Source organism: Platalea leucorodia, assembly GCF_965183815.1.
Source record: "Platalea leucorodia genome assembly, chromosome: 6".
NCBI lineage: Eukaryota > Metazoa > Chordata > Aves > Pelecaniformes > Threskiornithidae > Platalea > Platalea leucorodia.
The window spans coordinates 5,991,534-6,016,977 of NC_138828.1; the positions used below are offsets into that span (position 1 = coordinate 5,991,534).

At 40.6% G+C, this 25,444-nt stretch overlaps 1 protein-coding gene across 1 annotated transcript in view; it reads left to right on the plus strand.

Moving 5' to 3' along the window:
• Positions 1-25,444, plus strand: part of SYNPO2 (synaptopodin 2) — a gene marked incomplete at both ends in the record, with an annotated part of 90,344 nt that overhangs the window by 50,056 nt on the left and 14,844 nt on the right. The window contains 3 exons of the mRNA XM_082316380.1: positions 11,056-11,207; positions 15,563-16,356; positions 19,748-21,930. Coding sequence (XP_082172506.1) covers positions 11,056-11,207; positions 15,563-16,356; positions 19,748-21,930 — 3,129 coding nt within the window. The remainder of the gene's footprint in view (positions 1-11,055; positions 11,208-15,562; positions 16,357-19,747; positions 21,931-25,444) is intronic.

Sequence of the window (25,444 nt, forward strand, 5' to 3'; positions counted from 1 at the left end):
ACCTTTGACCCACAGCAAAGATGCCAAAAGCGGTCTGAAGCTCCCAGCGATGTTCCTAGGATGACGCACCCTCTACTATTGCTCAGGTCTGTGCCAAAGGGCAGCCAAAAGTTGTCCTACCAGAAAACTGTGAATTATCAGACTCAGCCTAAAGGCTCTGCATGCTCTGTAATCAGTCATAGCTGGGACTTGCAAATCTGCCTTAAACCTCATTCATAAACAACTTCTCACAAGTTAGTTAATCCTAGATTATGTAGCTTATTTTACAGATCTGAGGTACAGGAAAACTAGCTGCAGCTTAAACTCACAAGCCTACCTCAGTTCTGCTGAGACAAACCTCAGGACATCTCCAAACTTCACAAAAGCACAGAGCAATCCAGGCAAAGCAAGGAACCACCTATTAAACTTGGGACCCATTTAATGATGGCTGAATGCAAGCTTGCTCAGTGTGAGCACTGCTCTGCTCTCCTGTTCCTTTGCCCAGAATTATAGGAGTGAGTTAGAAGCAATGAGTAGCACTGAAACCCTCAAACTGCCATCAAGTTAGAAGAATTCAAACCAAACAAGTCCTTAACTCGGCAACAATTCTGCCTTAACCAGAGATGGTAAGTTGGCCTCTCAGCATCGCCTGCAGCATCTGCGCTAGTACCCATTAGAGCCTTGGCTCTGGAGCCTATAACCCCAACTCCAGTCAAGACTGAGGGATGGCCCATCCAACCTCCAGCACAGATAAGTAAGCCAGAACAAATTTTATCCTAACTGATTTCACAGCCTAAAATTACAAACTATTAGCCAAAACAGCACAGCCTGGATCCACACACACATCCTCCCGTTATCGTAGTTCTCACTATTGAAATGCAGCAAACAGTAAGCATGTTTACTAACCCCACATTAGGCTCTAGGGCTCTGCCAGCATAACCCACTCCAAGAATGGTGCTTATTTGCCAGCTGACATCCTTACTCATCACAGCAAAAATGCCCAAGTCTGGGCTGTTCCTCCAATCCTGGTCTGAATCTGGAACCTCAGTTCCACACTGCCACCTGTAACTGAACACAGTGTCCGCACGAGCACATTTCACACACGACGAAGCTGCAAAAGCAGTACGAGCTTTTGCTGTTTAAGTTACATCAGGAAGTTTGGAAAGCAGTCTCAACAGGCCTCTCAATAGCCAATGTTGATTTTCATTAAGTCAGCACATGGCGCTTTGTGTCAGAGGCCTAGAAAACTCAAGTGTTGTGTCAGTGTTTTAAAAAGATAAACACAAGTAATTATATGTTCTTATATCAGCTCTGACTCTATTAATGGAAGAGTCAGTATGGCGACTCAAAGAATCAGGAATATGCAATTAATGATTATGGAAGATTGCATATTTAAGTTCTGTCTCAACAAGATTAACTCTTGTCAGGAAAACTTGTAATCACATTGATGTAATATGCTTTTTCTAAAGGACTTGCCATGACCACAGATTTTGTCTGAAAAATATAAAACAGCTCATTCCTAAACCACTTAACAGTATGTATTCAGTTTGTTCTAGTTTACAGTTAAAGCCACACGAATGTATTTCAGAGCAGAAGACCGTCTCCTGACTCCAGCACCCCACCCTCTGTTTTTGCCTTCTCTCTTTCTCCCTCCATTTGCCTCCAAGGACCTGCAACTCCTGTTCCTGAAGGATGGCAGTTGCTGGCATGGTTCAGGCATACCTGTTCGGTACCTTCCTCATACAGTTATCCCACTTTCTAGTTCTGCAGCTAGCCCATACATCTTTGTTTTACAGCACTGCATGATGTGATACAAACTCAGCAGAATGGACTAGAATATACCTCAGATCATGTATCTCGCAGTTAAACACAGAGGAACCATATGGCCACTTTTTCCCCCCTTCCCTCTCATTTATGGGGAAGAACAGAAGAAGAATCCAGTTTGTTTTATTTTTTTTTTTAAGGAACAGAATTGCAGGTCTGAAAGTCCTTAAGTTTTTAGTTACTTCTCACATACTTTTGCTGCTTTCTACCAGCAGCCACAAGTCTAGGCTAGAAATGCTGTTTTCTTTGTAACAGTGTGCATATACCCTGTTATTATCTTAGCACCAGCAGAAGTTAAGTACTTTCAGATGGCAGTTTTCACTTTTTACCTTTCATTTACCTGTCTTTTGATTGCAATTTGGGTATAAGAAACATGCCAGTTTTTCTACTGAAAACACCTAGTGCATGGTCTTAAGACCATACTAATAGTGCAAGTATATAGCAGTTCCACTGCTGTATCAGTGACAAGAGTTCAGCCCAAAATTAGGCAGTGGATATCACTACCACAAGGACTGTCTATTGTAGTACTTCCAGTGTTGCCTCAAACTGTTCAGTAGCAGATAACACAGGCATTTTTATTCTCTATTTAGTCTCCCTTAACCTTATCATCACAGAAATTCTTTTGTCCAGGCCATAAGCTATACTGTAGTTAAAAGACTTTTGATGCTACCTATATATGAAAAGCACTCAGTAAAGATGCATTATTTTCTCAATCCCAAAGAAGCATTGACAATTCAATTCTCTTTCTGCACAGGGGGTGGTAGGAAAGAAGACATGAAAATGTAGCTACAATGTTCATGGAGAGATCAAAGTTGGTTAGGATTTAAAAATAAGCCAGGAAGCATAAAGCCAGTGACTATTCAAGGAGGTCAAAAAGAAAAGGGGAATGGAAATAGAGCAGAGAATGCACAGCCACACTACTGAGAGGCAATGGCATCATTCCTCTCCCTGTCACATGTTCACCAGCAGCACTAGTAAAAAAGAAAATCAGCACAACATTTTACTTTTGACACATCAACTACAGGTATGCAGTAGTACACCCCAAAAAGGATAATCCATAGCCAGGCTATACGCTAGACATGTTGCACAAAATGAGTAACAGACTTGAACTGCTGTACCCAAGCTCACTATTGGGAAATTTGCTGTGTTGCCAGCATACCAGATCAATATTTCAGAGGTCATTATCTCATCCCTTCTTCAGCTGCTAGCTTTGGATTTCTGCCAGAGAAAGGCAACCACTAGCAAGATGATACACTAGTACATTAGGCAAAGCTTTTGGGAATTTGAGCAGGCTTTTCTTCTCACCAAGATCAGTCTGCTCTCTGGTTCCAAATGGCACAAGTGCTCCGTCAGTATATAAATGGTCAAACATGTTCTTTAACCCTCCCACAACAGTGTGTATAAGGAGTTGTACCAAACTGCATTTGTTGAATATACTACAAAGAGCATTATGGGAAGGAGACTACAGTTACCAGACTGAACCAGTGCACTCAAGAAGTGTGATTTCACATGCACAGTGCAACAGGAGGACTGACTGGAGACAGTTACTTAAACAATAAGTAAACCAATAAGTAGATGATACTATCACCCCTCTGCAATAATATCCCACAAACTTCTACACGAGTAAACCATGATTAAAGTTTTGCTTTAACTGTGAGTTGGCAAGTAAAAACCAGAGTCTTCCAGGCAACTAGATCAATGGATTTTAAAGTTAGAGTACCTTCGCTTCATGTGATACAGGATGTTAAGCTACATATTTTGCCATAAACTACCATAATATTATACCACTGTTCAACTTTTCTAATTATGATCTTGGTGATAAGCAACTCCCATGAACTCAAAGAGTAACATCCTACCTCACCTTCTGGAAAGGCTTTTTAGATTTAATCCAACTGTTCAAGAATTGCATCAGACACTAAAGAATATTAAGGAACAAAAATATGTCTGAACATATTAACTCATTTCTCCTTTGATCTCTCTAATGTTGTGTTTTCTCATTCTAAAGTCCATTTAGAAATACTATTAGCTTTACAGACAGACTTGAAAGCCATTTCTACAACAGTGGATGTGTCTAGGAGCCTTCCCTTAAGACCACAAGCAGAAAAGAGTGTGCTGAACTGCCAAATTCCCAATATCATTACCCTGTTACTGGGAACAATTTGGTGACAGGAAATATTCCTGTGCTTACTTTGCAAGCTGAAGACACTTCATTATTCAATGCTTCCTCTCAGGAAAAGCATTCAGGAGATAGCTTAGAAGCATCTTTGTTCAACCCAATTCATTAACAGACATTTGCGCGGCCTCACTAGTCTTACTGTGCAAATTCTACCTACGCTCCCGAAAGAATGGGACAGAGTGACTTCAAAGGTAAAATATAGAAAACCATATTTTACTGTACTATCTATATTTATACTAGCTGAAAATCACAGCACTCCAGCTTTAGCATCTAACATGCTCTAGGGGCAAGGCTCTTTATTGCATGCCCATACATTCAGAGGAGCTACGGAGGGCTTGGATCTCACACTCCTGATTGAATATGCTCTATCTGAAGGTTTTACATTATGGCTTTTACTGTGACTGAGTGTGAAAGAAACTAGCTTGTCTGGTGGAGAAATTCAGTATGGAGGGGATGGGAACTGGTATCAGCCTGATGCAGACTCATCTCCAGGCAGCACAGATGCAAATAGCTTGAGCCACATCATGCAGCGGACTCATACTTAATAGAGGTATGGCTAATGAAAACAGACTAGAATTTGGTATACCAGCTCTAAAAAGGTCCTTCATAAGAGTAAAATGTGTACAGTCATCATGGATTTTAAGAGTCTGTATACAGAATACTCCTACACAGGTAAGTCATCCCACTCAAACTCCAGTCTATGACACTCTTATCTCAATAGTATATAAACCAGCTTGCTTAAAACTTAGTCCCAAAGCTTGAGCTCTGGCCTGCCAAAAGTGCTGGGCCTTCAGTTTAGACCAGAACCTGGTATTTCCAATGAATTTACATGGATGCAAGGCCCAGACTGGAGTTCCAGGGAAGAACATTTCCTAATTATATGGTTCTGAAAACCTCTCAAGAAACTCCTACACTATGCTACCACTACTCAGTTAAATCTGAGTGGTTCAAATTACCTTTCTGAATATCTGATGACTCCTTCCTGTTTGCTCATCTCTATTTTTCTATCTACTGACAACTAATTTCTCTTTCTATACATATTCAAAGAGGAAACCAAGAACACAAAGGTCATTCAGTTTTCCTCATGTATGGGCACAAGGTCTGATAACTAACTGCAGCTCGCCCTGTTTTATTACCCTGACATGTGGACCAAGAAAACAAAATACTTTCTGACCTTAGATTTTCCCAGCTGTCTTAGTTGTATCTAAGAAACCTGACATCCTGTTCTATCCTCAGACCTGTATTTTTTCCAAACAGTAAAGGAATCAGTATTTCTGGAAAACTAAAAACCCCGTTGTAACAGTCATTTCATTCACAAGGTACTTATGTATCCAGAAGCAGTTCTCAACACAAACAGACAAAACTGATACTTGTGCTTACGAGTGTGAAACAATGTACTGACACCAAGTGAGAAGTTTTAACTGTACTTACCACATAGTTGCATATTCCTGCCTCAAACTAGTTTAAGGATCACATACCATAACCTGGGGAAAGGAAAAAAAAACGCCTTTAGAAACCTGCTTATACTAAAAAACTACTAATGGTTACTCAGTTACCTGCCAGACAATCCCTGAAGAGAGTTATCTTAATGTTACATGCAGAAAGTCATGTAAAATGGCAGGTAGATAGAACCTTCTTATAGAATAAAAAAAAAATTTCATCATAACAACACACACGGCCAGCCATCAATGACTCAAGACTAACACTGAGGACTTACACATGTAAATAACGTTCACTAAAACCAGCTTCAAGCCTTGAAGGCCATACAACAGTTCAGAAGAGGCTTCAGGAATCACATAGGATATTCAACTGAACAGGCTCTTCCAGAGGTGACCTCTCAATGAAAGGAACTACTCTGTCTGTATGAGCAAGGGACCTTAAATAGCAGGGAAGTGTATTTCCACCACATTCAGTGGCAATATTTTCTGTTCTGTTCTCTAAAAGCTGCTGGCAAACTGAGAAAGGATCAGTAAATGGTTCTGAGAATAACTCATGCTTTGGAAAGCTTGCTTTGAATTGAGAATATCGCTTTGCAAATACATGTATATTATAAAGCCACAGAAGTCTTGCTTTAGCAGATAAAAGTTTAGGCTAAATGGATTGTGCTTACGCTCAGATTCCTCATTTTCTTAGGTTGGTTGCTTGGTCAGGCTGAACAATCATTGGGCCTGATTGCTCAGCCAGGCTACATCTGAAGCACATTACTTAGATGCACATCCCAGATACAGGTGTGTACTCCTGGCAGCACACCAGAATAAGATAAACATCATCCTTCCCAAAAGTCACTGGTAAAAGCAAGACTATGAAACATCCTAATAATTTCTTAGTTGCACAATTGGAGAACCAGGACTGCAGAGTTTCAAGTCCATTTGCTTCGCTTTAAACTACAACTCATTGACCTTGTTATCAGGTTCAACATGCCTCAACTCTCTGATCTGTTTATTATAGGGCTCAGACACACAACCAAGATCATCAGCTGGTAAGCTGAGCCCCAGTTGCTGTCTGTGCATCCACTTGCAGCCACAACAAGTAACAGGTGCATCTACTTTAGCTTTTTAGCTTCATCGGGATTACATTTTTTGAAGCAAGTTTCCCTATTATCCTGATTTACCATACCTTGTCTCATAGCACAGAACAGTTTTGGGTTCTATAAACTAAACCAATAATCTATAAATCTAATACCTGCTACCTGGCAAGGAGCCTCCAGGTGACAAAATGGGACTAGAGCTAGCTTAAAGTAAAAAGACTACAGCATACACAGCACAAAGACTGGGCACCCAGCATTAGCTTTCTCTACAAAACCCCTCCTTTGCCCCACACTAGCATAAGCACAGCCACTGTGTATCCCTCAGTTTATTCATCTTTCACTGGTTAAGAAACTGACTGAAATTGCCATATGCTGTAGACATCCAGAACCATTCCAGCCCCAGAAACATCCCACAGCTTCCACCAACCCACAGTAAATTATTATCCCACACTTTTCCTCCCCACATACCTGCACCTTTGGGATATGATCTCCCACCAGCACAACACCCAAACCTCACTCACAGCTTCCAGCCCAACTCTTTATAGGCCCTCCTCCTGAAGAGCCTCTGGACGGCCCCCTCGTTGCAGCAGCTGCTCCTGAGTAGGTGCCAGGTGAGAGGCTGAGGGAGGAACCCTCCACCCTACCACCAACCCTCCACCAACACTTCCCTGTCCCAGGGAGCAGTGCTGTTGCTGCTGTGTGTGTGGGCTTGCGCTGCACTGCTCACGGTGGGGTCCTGGCTCCTCTGTGGCGCTCAGCTAACAGCGAGCATCCGGGCTAAGTTCTTCACAAAGAAAGTTTCCCCTAAAATTAACATCTCTGTGGATATTAGGAATTGTTCAGCACTTGACATTTTAAGCAGCAAGGAGCACTCCTGATAGTGGGAAATTCTGGATGCAGGAGTAATGTGGGAACAAAAAGAAACTACATACTTCAGGTGAATTGTCCAAGTAATCCAGCACTGCTCTTCACACCCTCTAGCAACAGCAATATAAACACCTGAAATTAGAGAATATTGTGACAAATGGCTCAGAATAACCTGAAGTGTTTATGTACAACTATTTATATACAACACTTTAATACTGTTAAAAATTCAGAAATCTAAAACTCCTTATGGGCAGAGCATGCACAGCATTAACTAAGGTCAGTACTGCTGCAATGCCAATACACCTTGTACAATGATTTCCTTAAAACTTTTGGAATTCAGAGTAAATATTTCCGTTGCCATTTCATTGGAAGTTTTGTGACTGGAAGAAAACAGAAGCATTCTAACGGGTGCATGATATCTAACCTAAATAATAAAGAGTCCTGACTAAGGGGGAGCAGAAAAGCAATATAGACAGCACCAGGGGAAAGTGGGCTAAAGCTCTTCAACACGCCCCAGGAGCAGCTGGTGTCTTGACAGGCTCAGCACTAACGGTACAGGCTCAGCTTCGCTGTGTTATACTGGTATTGCAAGCATTCAAAAACTAAGAAAATCTTTACAAACATATTTTTCTAGTAGTGAGATCCCATTCACAAATTTTACAGGAATAAACGCTTTTCGTTCCTAAAGAAAACTCCAGCCCAAAGCAGACAGGAGAAACAAGTAACCGAGGAAGCCCAGGCTGCACTATAAGGCAAGAGCAATCACTAATTTTGGAAGAATCTCTTCTGCTTTACAACCAAATATGCCTTGCTTTAAGTTTCCAAGAACTGGATGAAGGTTTCTTACTGTTTCCTGTGTGACCAAGTTGTATTTCTGCTAACAAAGGCAGTTTTTGTTTCCCAGAGGGCTCATCAAAGGCGTTCTGCCAAAACTTCCTCTGAGAGAAAACTGTCCACTAGACACATACTTTACCAGGAAGATCCTGCTTTCCACAAAAGTTCTTGGGATTTGTTGTTGATCTTTTTTTTTCTTCCCCCCCCCCCCCCCCCCCCCGAAATCAGAAAAGTTTTGGTTTACATGACTGAATTATTTGTTCATTTTTGTGGGTTTCCAGTGAAGACAAATAAACAAAACCAGAAACAATTACAGCTTGCCTGGCAAGGCAGTTTACATATTGCTGAGTGATATCCTGAGGCTAAAATAACACAAATGATGATGGTATATTTCTACCCTAGCAGCAACCTGCTATAATTTACTATACAACCTGCCCTTGCTCATTTTTTGCCAGTGCTCTCTCCTTCCTTTTATTCCCCCCAACAGAAACACCAAAAAAAAGGATAATACTGAGATGATTCTATATAGACATTGTTCAAATTTGGGAGGCACAGGTGCCTCTCGGGGAGGCTGGGAAAAAGGCTGGCATACCTCAGGAGAACCATTAATACGTACAGTATGTGTAGTGTGATCCTGCAATGGCAAAATCATGTTAAAGGTTTGATTTATGTAGATAAACCTAGAAATATAATACTGACAGGAAATTTGCTCTAACGTGCGTATGAACTGAAATGCTACCGGAGAGTGAGGTATAGCGACTTAGAGTAATTTCTTTCCTGCGTGACCAGTCAAAGAAGGGGCTGAGTTTTTGTATGAAGGTCCAAATATCTCACAGTTGTGATCTTTCACAATTCACAAGGCAGCAAAATGGACTGAGAGGCCCTTTCAAGAACCTCAAAAGGAAATTCAATGCCCTTGTCTGTTTTCTTACTACCATAATACTACCAAGGAGTCTGTTTAAAAAATTAAGAAACCGGTTGAGCTGTCTAGCAATTCATGTAGATCTATTAACACGGTACATTTGTACTTTTGCTTTTTGACAGAAATCACTTAAGTTATGAAACAGGTAACAGTTTCTCCCCTGAGACAGCTGTAATGGTAATCCATGACAGAACTGACCCCAAATTCTCAGACACTTAATAAAGAAACAGAAACAGGTTTTCTTCTCACAATCTAGGTATCACATTATGCTATTTCAGAGTTCACACGTTGCTATAATTGCTGTGTTGAAAAAGATTCATTCTAAATTCTTCCTAGCATCCATATTAAATATTCAGGCCTAAGATGTCTTGTAAAATTTTAATAGCATACCCTCCTATTAAAAAAAAAGATAACAAAACCTCAACCCAAATTTTAGCGCATATTCGAAGCAAAACATTCTAAACACTGTTTAAACTGTCATTTTTTCCCCGAAGTCCGAGGATGTTTATGCTCTTGCCAAAGGCGAGATAAACAGAGCGGCATACCACTCCATATTTGTAAATGTTAACTCTGCAAGGTAGAAACTGGCTTCTGTATGCACCAGGCTTCTGTTTCTTCACTGCTCTAAAAGCCATAATATGACATACGGGTATGTATAAATTGAAACAACAAAGATATATGGCCCCACCACAGAAAAACATGCAGTCTCACTCTTTATTCCACCTAACATCCCGATTCCAAGAAATTTTTCAAAATTGCCTCCAGAAATGCGTCTTGGGTACCAGACCAGTGGCCTAATGGTATATGGGGGATAATTCCATGGGTCTGTGGGACAGTTGCACCCTCAGATCTGGTGCATATCAGAAGTAACTTTCCTAGAGTCAGTGGGGACTGACTCTGCTGCTGTCAGTGTGGTAGAACTATACTACTTCTTTAAAAATTTTGAAGAAAATGCTATGAGAATTAATAAGGATAACATATCAACCCACCAGCTGAATATCGTATAAGGCCAAAGTACTCACACCAACAGGTAGAAGACTGAGAGCAAAGAACCCAAGGACAGCCCTTTTATGTGTATGTGTCATTCTAAAATAGACTCCTGCAAGCATCCTGGTTAATATAACACACCGTTTGCCAAATATGTACTTTAAAAATAGCAGTCAACTGTATGGCATACCTTGAGCGGTGTTAAAGATGTCTAGGTTTTGTTATACGAAGACTATAATAAGTTATAACATGCTGCCAGCGGAAAAAGAAGTGAAACACCAAAAACCAAGCTGCATAAGATTCTTGAATGAGTACTTAACGGAGAAGGTTAAACCATAACAGGCGTGTCTTAACTTTAATAACAGGGCACTTACTCAGATGACTAAACATGGATTTAGGATCTCCAGTGGTTCAGATGTTTATAGTCTGGCACCTAAACCTACAGCTGGGCATCTAAGGAAAAGTGTCCGGTATACCAGAAGTCTGTATATCTACAGCTCTGACAGCATGTAGGTACTGACATTCTGCCCAGAGGAGCCTGAAGTTATACACTCTTGTTTTAAAATCTTGGCATGGATTTCAGCTCTAGTAGTCTTTCATTTTGGGAGAAACTAATAAGATTTTTTGCATTTCTGCTAAACTTTGATCAATTTAACTGTTGGCCTAAAGTTCTATGTCTCCCTTTTCTAAAAACAAGTTTCAGCCTGTTTGAACATCTAGCTCACAAGCTCAGTAAAGCAGTAGTTTTTGTACTTGTTAATACTGGCCAGAACAGTATTAACCTCAACTGGGATAAGTTATTAATTTCTGTTACTAGAAATTTATGATCAATAATGCTGATCCTTTCGTACAGACAAAAGTAAGTTGAGGACATGGTTGCTGCTGTTTTCAAATGAACACTAATTGCGCAATTTGGAATTTGTTTTTGACTCATTGTAGGTTCGCAGCAAGAGCAAAGCAGCTAAGGCTGGACTGTGTGAGGGAGATGAGGTGGTGTCTATCAATGGCAAGCCTTGTGGAGACTTAACCTATGCTGAAGTTATTGTTCTAATGGAAAGCCTGACTGACGTCCTGCAGATGCTTATCAAGAGGTACAGGAATGCTCAGAATGCTTTGGTGCAATTCTGTTCAGCGAACCATGTGGAAAATGCTGGTTTTGAATGAACTCATTTTGCAGACATATACTGTGAGCTTCTGACAGTCCTCTTATTTATGTTTGTAACTCTGCTTGTCTGTATGGAAAAAGGAGGGAAGACAGAGTATTTGATATGAAGGAATTAATGTATATCATTCGAACAGTACAGTTCAGGCACAGAATTAAGAGTACAGTCTCCAAATGTAATGATTTTATTTCTTATTAAGTATTCTTAATACTTACAAGGTGTCCACTACCATATCTGCATACTGCAGAGTCTTAAGTTCAAATATTCTTTCCACCCCTTTGAAGTACTGAAGTGTTGTTATTCCCCATAGATAGGGAAGTGAGGCTTACAAAAAGCAAAGACTGTATAGATGGAGGAAGTGTGTTCCACAGATATGCCTCGATGATGACATGGCAAATGGTCTTCCTGGGTGGCAAAATGTGTTAGTAGTCAGGAGGGGGAGAGGGTCTGGAAATCATGAATTCTATTTCCGTAGCTGTTAACACTCCACTAGATGAGGTGGGGCAAGTCACTTACAGCTCTCTGGGTCTCAGCTTCTTTATTTATAAAATAGTGAGAGTGAATTTCAGTTTTCTTTGAAAATGCTTTGAGCTTCTTAGAGTAGAGAACCTTCATGTAAATTTGCAAGCAAGCCACCACTACTGCTCACTGCACATCAGTCTATTCTAATGACTGTTCTGTAATTGTCAGTGTAATGCATGCAACCTTGAGCTCAGAACCACCTACAGTAAGCACGTTCTCCCCAGACTTCGTGAATTCAGACAAGATCAACTCTGAATTGCCTTCAGTGTGGGTAAGAAGAGGAAGAAAAGACCTGAGACTTCCACACTCCTTGTAAGGAATTATGGCTCCCCCCTGAGCTGCTGCAGTCCCCTGTGTCTGCTCTCCCACAGGCAGGACCAGGAGGACAGAAGGGGTCAGGGTTCATCACAACAGCTAACAGAGCAGTGTCACTGGAAAGGCTGAAAGGACTCTGGTGCAAAAAAAGCACTTGTCTCTGGTTACCAGGGATGTCTAAACAGCACGTGAAATTCCTCTGTGGTTTCTGCAGCCTGTGCAAATGAACTTTCCTGAAGTGTCCAGTTGTTCAAAGTTACATTCTGCCTTCAAAACAAGATGCTCTCAAGGAGTACTCATTTTATTTATAACAGACATTTCGCATGGCCTGCCTGTGTGCGTTGTCTTGGGCTGAGTAATGGATCAGTGTGATGAGATCAGGGGGACAGTGGTAGCTGAGGATTACAGCTTACTTTCTCCATAGTGCATAGCTCTTGTTTCTGGTTCAGCAGCGTACCATTTGAATGCTCCACATGTGACATCTGCATTCTTATGTTTTTAATTCATAACATGACTACTGGAACTGCACTTGTAAAAATGGTATTTGTGGCTGCCCAGCTGTCTTCTTTGCAGCCACAGAAATAGCTCCATATGCTTTGACTCCTGCCTGATATTTCTGATATTTCAGTTGGTCTGAAGGCCACAGTACGCTCTAGCTGAAAGTGACAGCACATCTTCCATTCACTCCATTGCCCCTGTGTGAATGTATGGTGAACAGCAAGACATGTCCTGAAAATCAGAACCAAAATAGAGTGCTTAGAGCACATAACTCAGTGTTTCATGGAATGCAACTGTGTCCGTTAGAAATTTTAAGAAAACTGCAGTTGCTCAACACTCTGAAAGTGACTAAAATGTTCTAAAGGAATTCACTGTGAGAATCTTTGAATTTCTTCTCATCAGCTCATCACCCCCAACTCCCAGCCTCTACTGTCAGTATCTTCCAGGGAATGGCAGAATAAACTGCAACACTTCTCTTCCCCTGCCACCTCCGTTGTGGGTAGTAGCCCTCTCAGCACTACCACCAGAAGGATTTTTCAGGGAGTGTCTTAGCATCCTCTGAGAGCAATGAGAAGCAAATCCTTCCTTTTCTGAGTAGCCACTTGTTAGCAGCCATCTCAAGAAAACACTGGAAATCATGAGGAAAGAATAATGCCTAATTAAAGTGGTGTTCCAATGGTGATCTTTACATAGAAGCATCTTTCACTGGCACGGAAGAATATTTCTCCTTGGGAAGCTTCTGATTGTTCCTGAACTATTTGCATGAAGGATGAGAATTTCATAGGCATTCATTGTTGGCGTAATTCTGCTCTTACTAAGCTTACTGGTAGGAAAACTAGGCTTTTAAAGTAGTCTTTTAAAATGCTGCTTGGCCTTTGATGTCTACAGAAAGTTTTCCCAATCCCCTGTAAACCACAGTCAGTTACTGACCAGCAGTGCCCACAAAATCTTTGGTTTACAGGATCAGAGGAAAGAGACACCCTGCAGGGCAGGCACTCTCCAGATACCGTATGGGGGGTGCATCTTACTGACCTTCCTGACAAATGCTGAACAGATGTATCCAGGAAACATCGAGAGCGGGGACAGAAACAGAAAGGCGAGCCTGCCCTTTTCACATCAGTGTTAGCAACTCTTGGGCTACTGCTGAGTCTAGAAAGAAAATTTCTAGGGGGAAGTCGGGAGTGTGCTAAGTGCATACCAAAATGAAATGCACCATGTAGGGAGTAAAACATGACTTTGAGACAAACCCTGCCGTGCCGACTCCATGAGTTCTGCTTCCTTCCTGGAATTACACCAGGGGTGTTGTTCCTGCGGTGAGCTGGAAAGACCTGAAACAAAAATAATAATTTGACAAAACAGAATCTTAAATGACAAAAAAGAGATCAGACCCAGTATTCTGCCTCTTGACACATGGATACACATTTATGTCTATATAGAGTAGAAGTATATCCATAAGTAGCAAGGGCCTTTTAAGGTGGAAATCTTTCTCACACATACACACAGTCACTCAGCTACCAATAAAGGCTAACGTTTAGCTGGCCCAGGCCCCAGCCTCATATCTTACAAGGAAATGTTTACAGATGTCTGTAATTTATCTGCACTTATGAGCAGTACAATTGATCATCCAAATAGCATAATATGATGGAATCCAGCAGCACTTACAAGGAGCTCCCTAAATTAAAATCTGTCTGACCTTTAGGTAGCTCCGTATGTGGTTTAATGGATGTTCCACATTTTGTGCTATTTGAGGCAGACCCAGATTGCTACAAACAGTATGCTGCATGGCTAGGAAAGCAAGTGACATTGAAGTTTCTTCCGTGTACTGACAGATTTATTTCTTCTGTTGCTTCTTCCAGCCTTTCTTTGTAGGGGGTTCCAAAGTTTGAGAATACCTGGGACCTTTTGATTTCAGAAATATCCATAATACTTGATATTAATACTTTACTGAGGGTACCTACTGCTTCCCTCATTTGAAAAAGCGCTTTGCCACGTTCTGGTCAACAGATAGCCTTAATAACATGCTGCAGTCTTGCTGTCCAGAAAAGGTTCTTCTCGACTACTAATAGTAGTCAGTATGGCCCAGAGAACTGAAAGAAGAAGCTAGAGAGTAAGTAGGAGTCCTAACACCAGTAAAGCAGCCTAACTGGGACAGGGGAATGAATAGTTTAAAAAAGGGAGTTACACTGAGCTATATAGTAGGCTTCAAGAAGTCAAAGTAACATTTGCCAGTTAGAAATATGTATTTTTTAATAACTAGGAAACATTGTATGGGTTCACTACCCTTTTTCACTGGATCACTGGAATAAGTCCAGAATGTTTTAATTACTCCATGATATACAAGGATGATGATCCTCACAGGAATTCTCTGAATATATATTTTAAGTATTCATTCCCCTCCCTCTGGTCCTCATCCAGTACTTATCTATTCCTTAGAGAGTAATCTATTTGGGACAGGAACTATATGTGAGGATGGTGCCCTAAACAGTTGCAGTAGTAGCTGCAAAGCCAAAAATTAACCACTCTTCTGGTGTCATACACAGTTAATTTTCTCATGCACATGTGAAATATGAAGAAGTATTGTCCCAGAAGTCTCAGCAGCATTTGTCTGGAAACACTACAACAGAAATGTGTCTGTGAAAGCATACTGATGTTAGAAATGATATAATTCAATATTGCAAATGGATGGTAGTAGGATCATAGTTCTACTGTAGTAGTGTAATTTCCCTCTTACTGAAGTGTTGTTGAAGAATTTTGAAAGAGACAAAGATGCTTCAGTTTAAGACCCCTACACTCTGGGAAAATTCTCCAACTTAAATGCACCTGCTAGCAGGTACCACAATTAATATAGGGGAAAAAATACTATGCAGAAATTGCTTTTGTAACGGTACTTACAATTGCTGTGCTTACAGCAGCTTAATTTCTTGAATTACTTGTTTATGTATGTGCAGATCCTCCAATGGAATAAATGAAACCTTGAGTGCTGAAAGAGAAAATGGAAAGCACGATAACATAAAAAATGAGGACTATAGGGAGAGTACTACACTGCAAATTAACACAGCGAAAGACGTACCCCATGGAGATTTATGCATCACAGAGATATACACTGAGACTCACCAGGGAGCAGAAGAAAGCAACGTACACTTTTCTGAAATGAAACAAGAGATCACACAAAGCCACAGAATTACTCCTAAAGTGATAGGCACCTCCAAAGTGCTCGTGACAGATGAGGCCGCTTTCAGAGGGAAGACAGAAGAAAGAAGGCCAGGTACTATGGTGGAGCTGCAGTTGTCCCTCTCAAATGACGCGCACAAGGGCAGCAATGCTCCTTCTGTGACTCTCTTAGGGGCAGAAAAATGCACCCCTTCAGGAAGAGGACCCAGTGTACAGCAAGACGGGACTAGCCCTGTGATCGCAATTCCCCTGGGCGTGAAAGAGGGCAACGTCCAGTGGTCAAGCAAAGTAGTCCAGTTTTCTAGTGGCAAAGAGGTCAAGAGGATCCAAGGGGCAGCTCCATCTCTCCCCAGGGTGGAGGTGATCCTAGACTGTTCCGACAGGGAGAAGGAAGCACCCAGGTCTCTAGCTGAAAGGGGGTGTGTTGAATCTCAAGTGGAAGGAGGGCAGTCAGAAGCACCTCCTTCCCTCCTCTCCTTTGCAATCTCACCAGAAGGCACAGAGCAGGGAGAAGACGACCAGCACTTGGAAAGGGATCACAGACCTCTCAAGCACAGGGCGAGGCACGCAAGTAAGTATGTCCCATCTAATCATTTGCACTGCCTGAGGGTATCTTTTTGTAACTTTAAACATAATTTCAGAATTTAGACTGCATTACAAAAAAAATGTTTAGAGTCTTTTTCTGCAGTTTTCTAACTTTCCCTCTGTCTTTTTCTTTTAAACAATGTTTCTGTTCTTGCTTTATATATTTTTTCAGGGTAATACAATGCTCCTGATGATAAGCCAAGAGTATACCCATGCCGTAGCAGTGCTGAATAACTTTGCTTAGTAGACTTCAATTTTGAAATTGTCCAACTAAAAATACTTACATCTCCAAAAAGGGCTGAATTCCACTGGTCTTCTAATGTATATTCAGAGGCAATCTGTAAAATATTAACAAAAAAAGCAAGTTGCTTGCACATGTGAATCCTTGCAAGTGAATCCTGAGGATTTCTCCTTTTATAGCAAAAACTTTGTGTTGTCATTTGCATCATCTAAAATCAATGCCATGCCACTGCTCTTAAAAGTTAATAAAAAAGGCTAGTAGAAAAGCTCGATGTTGCCTGCAGAAGAGATTTTGACAGACACTAGCATGTGTATAACTGTTACATGATCCTTTCAGTTTTCTCAGTCTTCTCTAGACTGTAAAGTGAACATGCTATTTCTTCTGACTCCTATACTCAGAGGACAGCTTCAAAATGTGTCCAAGAAGTTCACATGAAAGTAAACTTGCAACTAGATCCAATATTAATTAACTGAGTGTAGATACATATTATTTATTTATTTATCTATGTATTTATTTATTCATTATTTTATTCATTTGGGACCTTTCTATTGGTTGCTTGCTCCTTCCCAACAATGTGAAGAATCCTGTCTGGGGATTTAGTAGCAGTATGTCAAAGGTGCTTGAATGTGTGCAGTGATATACTGTAGCAATGAGCTATTTCACATGCAGTGTTGGAATTAGTCTGCTAACCCACTGCTAATTCCTCTGTAAGCATATTTTTAGCATGATAACCATTTGTATCTTATTGGCAAGTGGATTAAACAGTTACTTAATGCCTAAGTGTCTGTATGCAATCCACATATTTTTGGCATATTAAATGAAGCATAAAAGAAAAGTGCACATGCTTTACATTTTGGCTGCGAAGTCAGAACCAACTGCGGGACTGTGCCTGTCTTTCTTAGAGAATTACTTGCCGTGCCTCTCTAATAAGGCAATAGTACAACGAATGAACTACATGTTACATGATAAACTCTGCCTTCAAGTAGGACATGGATTCTGTCCTTTTCCCATCTCAACTATGACAATCTCAATTCCTTCTAATCTAGTGGCAGGTCATTATCCTTAGGAACCACTGATTTAATCTATAAAAATGTTTACTTCTATTATTATTATTATTTGTAAAATCCTATCTACGCATTAGAACAAACAAATTGCCAAGCACAGGGGAATAATCTGTGCGCAGCAAATACTATGCATGTTTTTTGCAAAATTAGAAGTTATAATGCAGCATTTAAGTCTAAACTAGAGAAGAACATTTATTATAGGTGTTTGATCTCTTTAGCAGAAATTTTCTCTGTAAACAGTAATCAGATTATATCTACCTGAGCAGGTAACATTTCTTCTGCCATCTTTTGAAACTATTGATTAAGTAACTATTCAGATGAATGAAGAAAACACACACTAGCAAAATGAAAAGTTTCAATTTTTTCTTTCCACAGAACTGTGTGGGTACCTGCTGAATCCCTTTCCTAGAAAAACACACACTGCTGATGCAAATAGCTTATATGAAACCATAGAATTTACATGCTGAAGGGCGACCATTTCTGTTTGCAGAGGCACTCTAACACTAAAGCCCATACTTTTGGAAAATGTCTTCAGTGACTATTGTATGCACTTGGATTGTCAAAGGACTCAGCCAAGGATTTTGTGATTTGGCCCTCTCAAAATAAAATACTACAAATTGCTGGTTCGGGTGCCATGCTCTTTTCTCTTTTATAGGTTCTTGTGAGAACCATTGGTCCAGTCATGCTGTCATCTGGCATAATGGCAAAATTCCAATTGTCTTTAATAGGAGAAGTATCAGACTCCATCTACTGACATGGCTAAAAGGATCATTAATAGAAAATATATCACATGGCTTTCTTTAATGAGTTTGCTTTATTTATACTAGCAAAAGATACTAAATAATTTACTGTTCTATTTTCATACATCAGAGGCACACTTTTTCCTTTTGAAATTAATTGGAAGGAGACCGTTGATTTAGGCAGGAACAGCTTTAAATTCCAGCTTTTTTAAACGGAGAAGCTATTGAGGCTGTCATTCATGAGATGCAGTGGTAGAATATAAGGAAGGGAAAGAAAGAGGAACACCACCTGACTAGCGCTGCCCCATGAGGCACATGCTCCACGTCCTGTAACAAGGAAGCAGTCATGCTGATGTACAGCGCATCTATCAGCTTTACAGCTGCATCGATTCCTGTTCCACATGACCTGATGAAACCAATAGTCTATGCTTTAAGAAATACATACTATTGATATATGCTAGTGAATATTCTTGAGAAATTAGTTGAGCCTCCTCCATTCAGTTCTTAAATGTGTATTCGTTCTTACCACATTTTCAAAATAAATATTCTGGAGCTGTTTCATCCTATACAATTTTAGATTATGTTTCAGCCGAGTAATGCTTGTTAAAAGAATGAAACCTGCTTTCACTAGGTACCATGGCCAAACTCCCATGTCTTCCAAGGGGCTGAAAGTTAATAGTAATGGTTTCTGTGTATGCCTTTTTGGACATATACTCGCTTTTAAATAGCTAATACATAGAAGCATACCGACTTTTATCAACTATACCCATTTTGTAATGCATGTCAGTAAAATAAACACATAAATGGCAGAAGCTGCTGCCACCATCAGACAGAATACACTCAGTTTCATTTGGTCTCAGATGTTAAGCAGTCATGGGCCTGGCTGGCTGGGAATGTCTGCTGTAAGCCTAGGAACTGTGGTCAAACAGTTGGTAAATACCAGACCATAGAAACTGAACAAATGAGAAAATATCATCTGCCTGTTGCTGCTGAGATTACTTATAGCAATAAAAATCAAGAACGCTAGAAATAAAGACACACGTAGTGTTCCTGTTGAACTAAGAAAGTCCTAAAGAAAGTGATGTAGCCTTTGAACTTGCATGGGCGTGACTCTAAGGAATGCTGGGTATGGAATTTACAACACAGTTGATATTGTGGGAAAAACTTAAATATAATGACCTTTCCATGCAAAAGCAAATAAATGTTTTAATATAAGGGAAGGGAACAGTAGGTAAATTTCAGTATAGATAAATGCAGCACTATTTGTTATTAGTCTCCTTGTATTTTTCTGGGCTGCATGCAACTGATTGTGCACTTCAATTCTTTCCATAGGGCTCCGGCGAAGTGAGAGTCTATCAGAGAAGCAGGTCAAAGAAGCCAAATCTAAATGTAAAAGTATTGCATTGCTGCTGACAGCAGCTCCCAATCCCAATTCCAAGGGGGTGTTGATGTTCAAGAAGCGTCGTCAAAGGGCAAGGAAATATACTTTAGTTAGCTACGGTACTGGGGAGTTAGAACGTGACGAAGACGAGGGTGAAGAAGGTGAAGGTGAAGAGGGGGACAAAGAAAACACTTTTGAAGTGAGTTTACTTGCAACAAGTGAGTCAGAAATAGATGAAGATTTCTTCTCTGACATTGACAACGACGGTAAGATTGTGACGTTTGACTGGGACAGTGGTCTACCTGAGGTTGAAAAGAAGACAAAAAGTGGAGACGAGATGCAGACACTTCCAGAGAGCACAGGTAAAGGGGCCCTCATGTTTGCCAAGAGACGGCAGAGGATGGATCAGATTACAGCTGAGCAGGAGGAGATGAAGGCACGCACAGTGCATACAGAGGAACGAAGGGAAGCCACCATGTCAGAGAACTTCCAGAAAGTAAGCTCTTCAGTCTATCAAACAAAAGAGGAAGAAACGTCAAGACAGCAGACCTGTGTGAGCAAAACCTACACAGACATGAGCCAGAGTCATAGCAAAATGATACAACAAAATGGCTTTGGCTTAGCACCAGACACAAACCTCTCTTTTCAGTCCTCTGAAGCTCAAAAAGCAGCGTCCTTGAATAAAACAGCTAAACCCTTCCCTTCTGGGGTTCAAAACCGAGCAGCTGCACCGTTTTCACCCACAAGAAATGTCACTAGTCCTCTTTCAGATATACCAGCACCACCTCCTTATTGCTCTATTAGCCCACCACCCGAGGCTTTATACAGACCTGTTTCAGCTCCCGTAGCCAGCAGAGCTGCCCCAGCTGTGTGGTCACCCACCGAGCCAACAGAACACATAGCATCCAGAGATGAAAGGATTGCGGTGCCAGCCAAAAGAACTGGGATACTGCAAGAGGCAAAGAGAAGAAGCACTTCAAAACCTATGTTCACTTTCAAAGAAGCGCCCAAAGTAAGTCCTAATCCTGCCCTGTTGTCCCTTGTACACAATGCAGAGGGCAAAAAAGGTACTGGAGCTGGTTTTGAGTCAGGACCTGAAGAAGACTACCTCAGTTTGGGAGCAGAAGCTTGCAATTTCATGCAGACTCAAGCATCTAAACAAAAGGCCCCTCCTCCTGTTGCTCCAAAGCCTTCACTCAAGGTCTCTCCTACTGCTGGTACACCAGTTTCACCAGTTTGGTCGCCTGCAGCTGTGGCTTCTAACAAGGCTCCTTCTTTCCCAGCACCAGCCTCACCTCAGGCAGCATATCCCGCACCACTCAAATCTCCACAGTATCCTCATTCTCCTGCCCACCCCCCAAGTACTCTCAACCTAGCTGGTCCTTTCAAAGGGCCTCAGGCAACCCTAGCGAGTCCAAACCATACGCCCAAGACGACACCAGTCACACCAAGTGCTGGAGGAACAAAGCCACCCTTTGAGATGCCGCCAGCTATGAGTGGAAAAGGAGCACAGTTATTTGCCAGAAGGCACTCTCGAATGGAGAAGTATGTGGTAGATTCGGAGACTGTGCAGGCAAACATGGCACGAGCCTCATCTCCAACTCCATCTTTACCAGCTTCTTGGAAATATTCATCTAATGTCCGAGCGCCTCCACCTGTTGCTTATAATCCCATCCACTCCCCATCTTATCCTCCTGCTGCTACCAAGCCCTCCTCTAAGTCCACTGCTGCAACCAAAAATACAAAGAGAAAACCTAAGAAAGGTCTCAATGCTTTGGATATTATGAAACATCAACCTTATCAACTCGATGCATCTTTATTTACTTTTCAACCTCCTAGTACAAAGGAAAGCTTTGCTAATAAGCAGACATCGAAGTTCTCCACTTCAAAGCACACTGTACCTTTAAGACCACCTAGTGCTGGCTCTCCTACTAACGTCCGGGCATCTTCAGTGTACTCCGTGCCAGCCTACAGTTCACAACCTTCGTTCCAGTCAAATGCCTCTATCCCAGTAAATGAATCATATTCACCTACAGGTTACTCTACATTTTCTAAGCCAGAAACCACCACATCTTCTTTGTTTACTGCTCCGAGGCCAAAATTTTCAGCAAAGAAAGCTGGCGTCACTGCACAGGTGTGGAAGCCATCAATTATTGAAGAGTAAACCTTATAGCTGAAACTTAGTGTCCATTTTGCTTGCAATCAATCGTGTGCAGTGGTAACCTGGCACGGAAACAGTGCCGATAGTATTCCTTAGCTTACTTAATAACGTCAGATGTATCACCTCAAATCTGGGTCCAAAATATTTGAACTTTTTTAAGGAATCAAAATACATACAAATTTTATCACATTTATGCATATTATCAGATGCTTTACACACATAACATCCTGAAATGAATAGATACCATTGCATTAAGTAAGCAGGACACTAGGTTTTTGCTTTAGGACTACTGCAACAGAAACGACAGTAAGCAATATTCCTGGTATGTCGAATTAATAGAGAAGAGCTTTCTTTCTGCTTCCCTCCCCAACTATGTTCTAATGACCTAGGGATTCGAGGACTTTTTTTTTTTTAAAGAAGTGCCTTATATAGTAATATGTATTACTAACATAGCATAAAATAGATACAGTATTAGACTCTGACCGATCACTAGCAGAATACAACTGGACAGACCTTTGGCCTGCACAGAGCCCCACTGAATTCAGTCAGAATCTGTCCTGGCTCAAAGGTCCTTCCACAGGAATCTGGTGGATCAGCCAGGGCCTTAGTTTGTAAGCTATGTGGATCAGCTGTGATCCAAAATCATGAATTGCCTCTGTGATTTCACAGAGTATGTCCTATAAGAGATGCTGGAGTGTTCTGAAGACTAAAAGATGTGGAAAGACAGCTGGAAACATTGTTAAAGATTTCCCATTTTGGGGAAATTTGACATCCCAAGTGCAGACATATTTTTAGCCAAAGTTTGCCTTGAATCCAGCAAGTAAGATAGAAGCCAGTAAATCAAAATTATTGAACAGTCAGAGAGGCGAGCTGGGTTTTGCAGCTGCAATGTATTGCAATAGTTTCTTGTGAAAGCACAGTGATTGAGAACGGAAGGGATACATATATTCAAGAGTACTGATTCTTGCAACGAGAGTAGTATATGCCACAGAAATTAGCACTTAAGTGTAAATCATAAACATGACCATGTCTTCCTATTGGTCTCTTGTAAACATTTTATTATTTTCACTTGGGGCTTTACAGTGCTTCTTCCCACTTTAAATCTTTTTACTCTGGTCTTATACTTTCACCTTTTACTTGTCATATTGGGGACTAAGTATTGAAATACTGCTACTGTAGAAAATTCTTAAGACTCTGTGGTCTTGAAACCTACTGTATAATACCGCAGTGAATACACAGTCTTGCTGAAATCAAGGAGCTATATTTGAATAGTTTAGCATGTTTTTCAGTAAGCCATCCTGTTAACATCAGTGGTGCTAGGTCTGAAACAAGGTGCTGTTTCACACAACTAAGGGTATCAAAATCCATCCCAAGCATTAAGCTAAAGATTAAAGCACCACTTTGTGAATAAAGGTGGCAGAATCTGCCGATATATTTGTTTAAACTACCATCCAGCTAGCTACAGACTAGATTATGGATCTTTTATATCATAGAGGTTTTAGTAGAACTATCTATCTTGATGAAGAAAACATTCCCCAGTATGAACAAAATCTGCTTAGTTTGGTCCCATGCTGTTAACTCAAACTGCAATCAAACTTGAGAGGAATGCACTTGGTTGTACATGCAGAAAGCAGACCGGAATCAAAAATCAAGCCCATAAAAATCACTCCTTTGCATTTTGGACCTCCAAAATCCTACTTTCCCCTTTAAATTTTGGATTGGGATGACTGCATTAGAAGAAAATGACCAAGTGATCCATCTCCCTCTTAAAATTCAGCAGAATTATAGGAAATCTTGAAAAAAAAAAATAGTTTGGAAAACTCAAGAAAGAATTACACTGCATTTACCTGGAAACAGAAAGTAGCAATATTTTAATCCTTTGGAGATCTCCCTTCTATCTGTTTTCCACTGTCAATATCTGTATTCTTCTTCTATCATTAAACTTGTCCCTTTCCTCTCTGCCTGTTTGGGTTTTTTTTTCTTTTGTTTGGTTGCTGTTTTTTTGTTTCACTTATATGTAGAGACTGACAGTATATTTTAGGGGAAATCTATTTTCTATGCTATCCTGTTAATATGAAATCTCCTCCCTCCCCTTCACTCCCCTTTCCTTTCCTCTTCCCCTTCCCTTTCTTCCCTCCTCCCTTCCCCACTAGTAGAAGTTTTATCTGAAGTTACATATACTATTTTAGGTAGAAGTTTAAGATACTAGTATCTACTTGGAATAAAGATACCCTACCAAAGACAAGTAGTGCTGCTAGAGAGATACACAGAAATCCAGTCAGCCTCATATTGCCTTCCATGTTTTTACTTACAGTTTCCTCCTGTAAAATACATCTGTAAATTATAAGCACACTTCTGTACTTGTTCACCCTACCACCCCAAGAATATTTCCTTAATGAGGAGATTTTTAGCAGTTTTTTACTTCCACCACAAGTGTTGATGTTGATGCATGTGGCTACTAACAAGATACTGCAGCTTACACAGCATGGCCACCAGTTCCTATCAGGCTCAGGTCAGTAACTTTTGGAATTCCTCACCAGCTTCTGAGTATCCTGTATGAAATATGTGAATTACTGAAATCTAACTTCTAGGTTTATATATGCCTACCTGGCATACCACTTTCCAAGTAAGAAATAATAAGCATTAGTATTCTAATTATCAGCAGAAGAAACAAGAGGTAAAGCCGGGATATATTCTCATCCAAAGGAAATCAGCTGTCCAGAAAAACAGAAGTCAAGTTAATAGGAGCTAGAGGAGAGCTGTGGGCTGAAAGAGAACATTTCAGTTTCCCGAGTCACCTGTCTAGAACTAAATTCACCTGAAAGACAGAAATGCATAATTGTCGTCTTTAAAATCATTTGGCTATTTCTTTCATTTTCAGCACAACCCAAAAGTTCACTTAGGAAGTCAAGGAAATCATGTGCATGTTTACAGCAATAAGCAAAGAAGTCAGCTTTTGTGATAGCAGTATAAAATATAGCTACTAGCCTATCTTCTCTTTACTTTGTCCAAAAGAAAAGGAAGTGCATCTATGCTGAAATTTTGGATTTTTATCACATTTTTGCTGTTATTCAAATACAAGTATTTCATATGGCCTATAGCAATGACAGAAGGATTTTTTAAAGCACCAATAAGAGTTAAAAGCAAAAGCCCCAGTGACACTCGTCCTCTTAACTCAGCTAAGGTCTTTTGAAAATCCCATTCAAAGCCCAGCTCTGAATTCAATGTCATATATACACATCATTCTACATGCATAGTGCTTGGATCCAACTTGGCTTCAAGACTCTTTTTACTAATCAGGTAAGTCTATAAGTCTTATTAACATTTCAGAAGACTAGCCTACTTAAAGTAACAGTTTTATCCAAAATGTAATCTCTTGTGAAGCAGATAGTTAGAGGAAAGTTGAGCTGTTCGTTGCCATGGGTCCAAATGAAAAGCTAATGATGATGTCAAACATAGCTGAAATGTCAAGAAAATGAACGGTTTG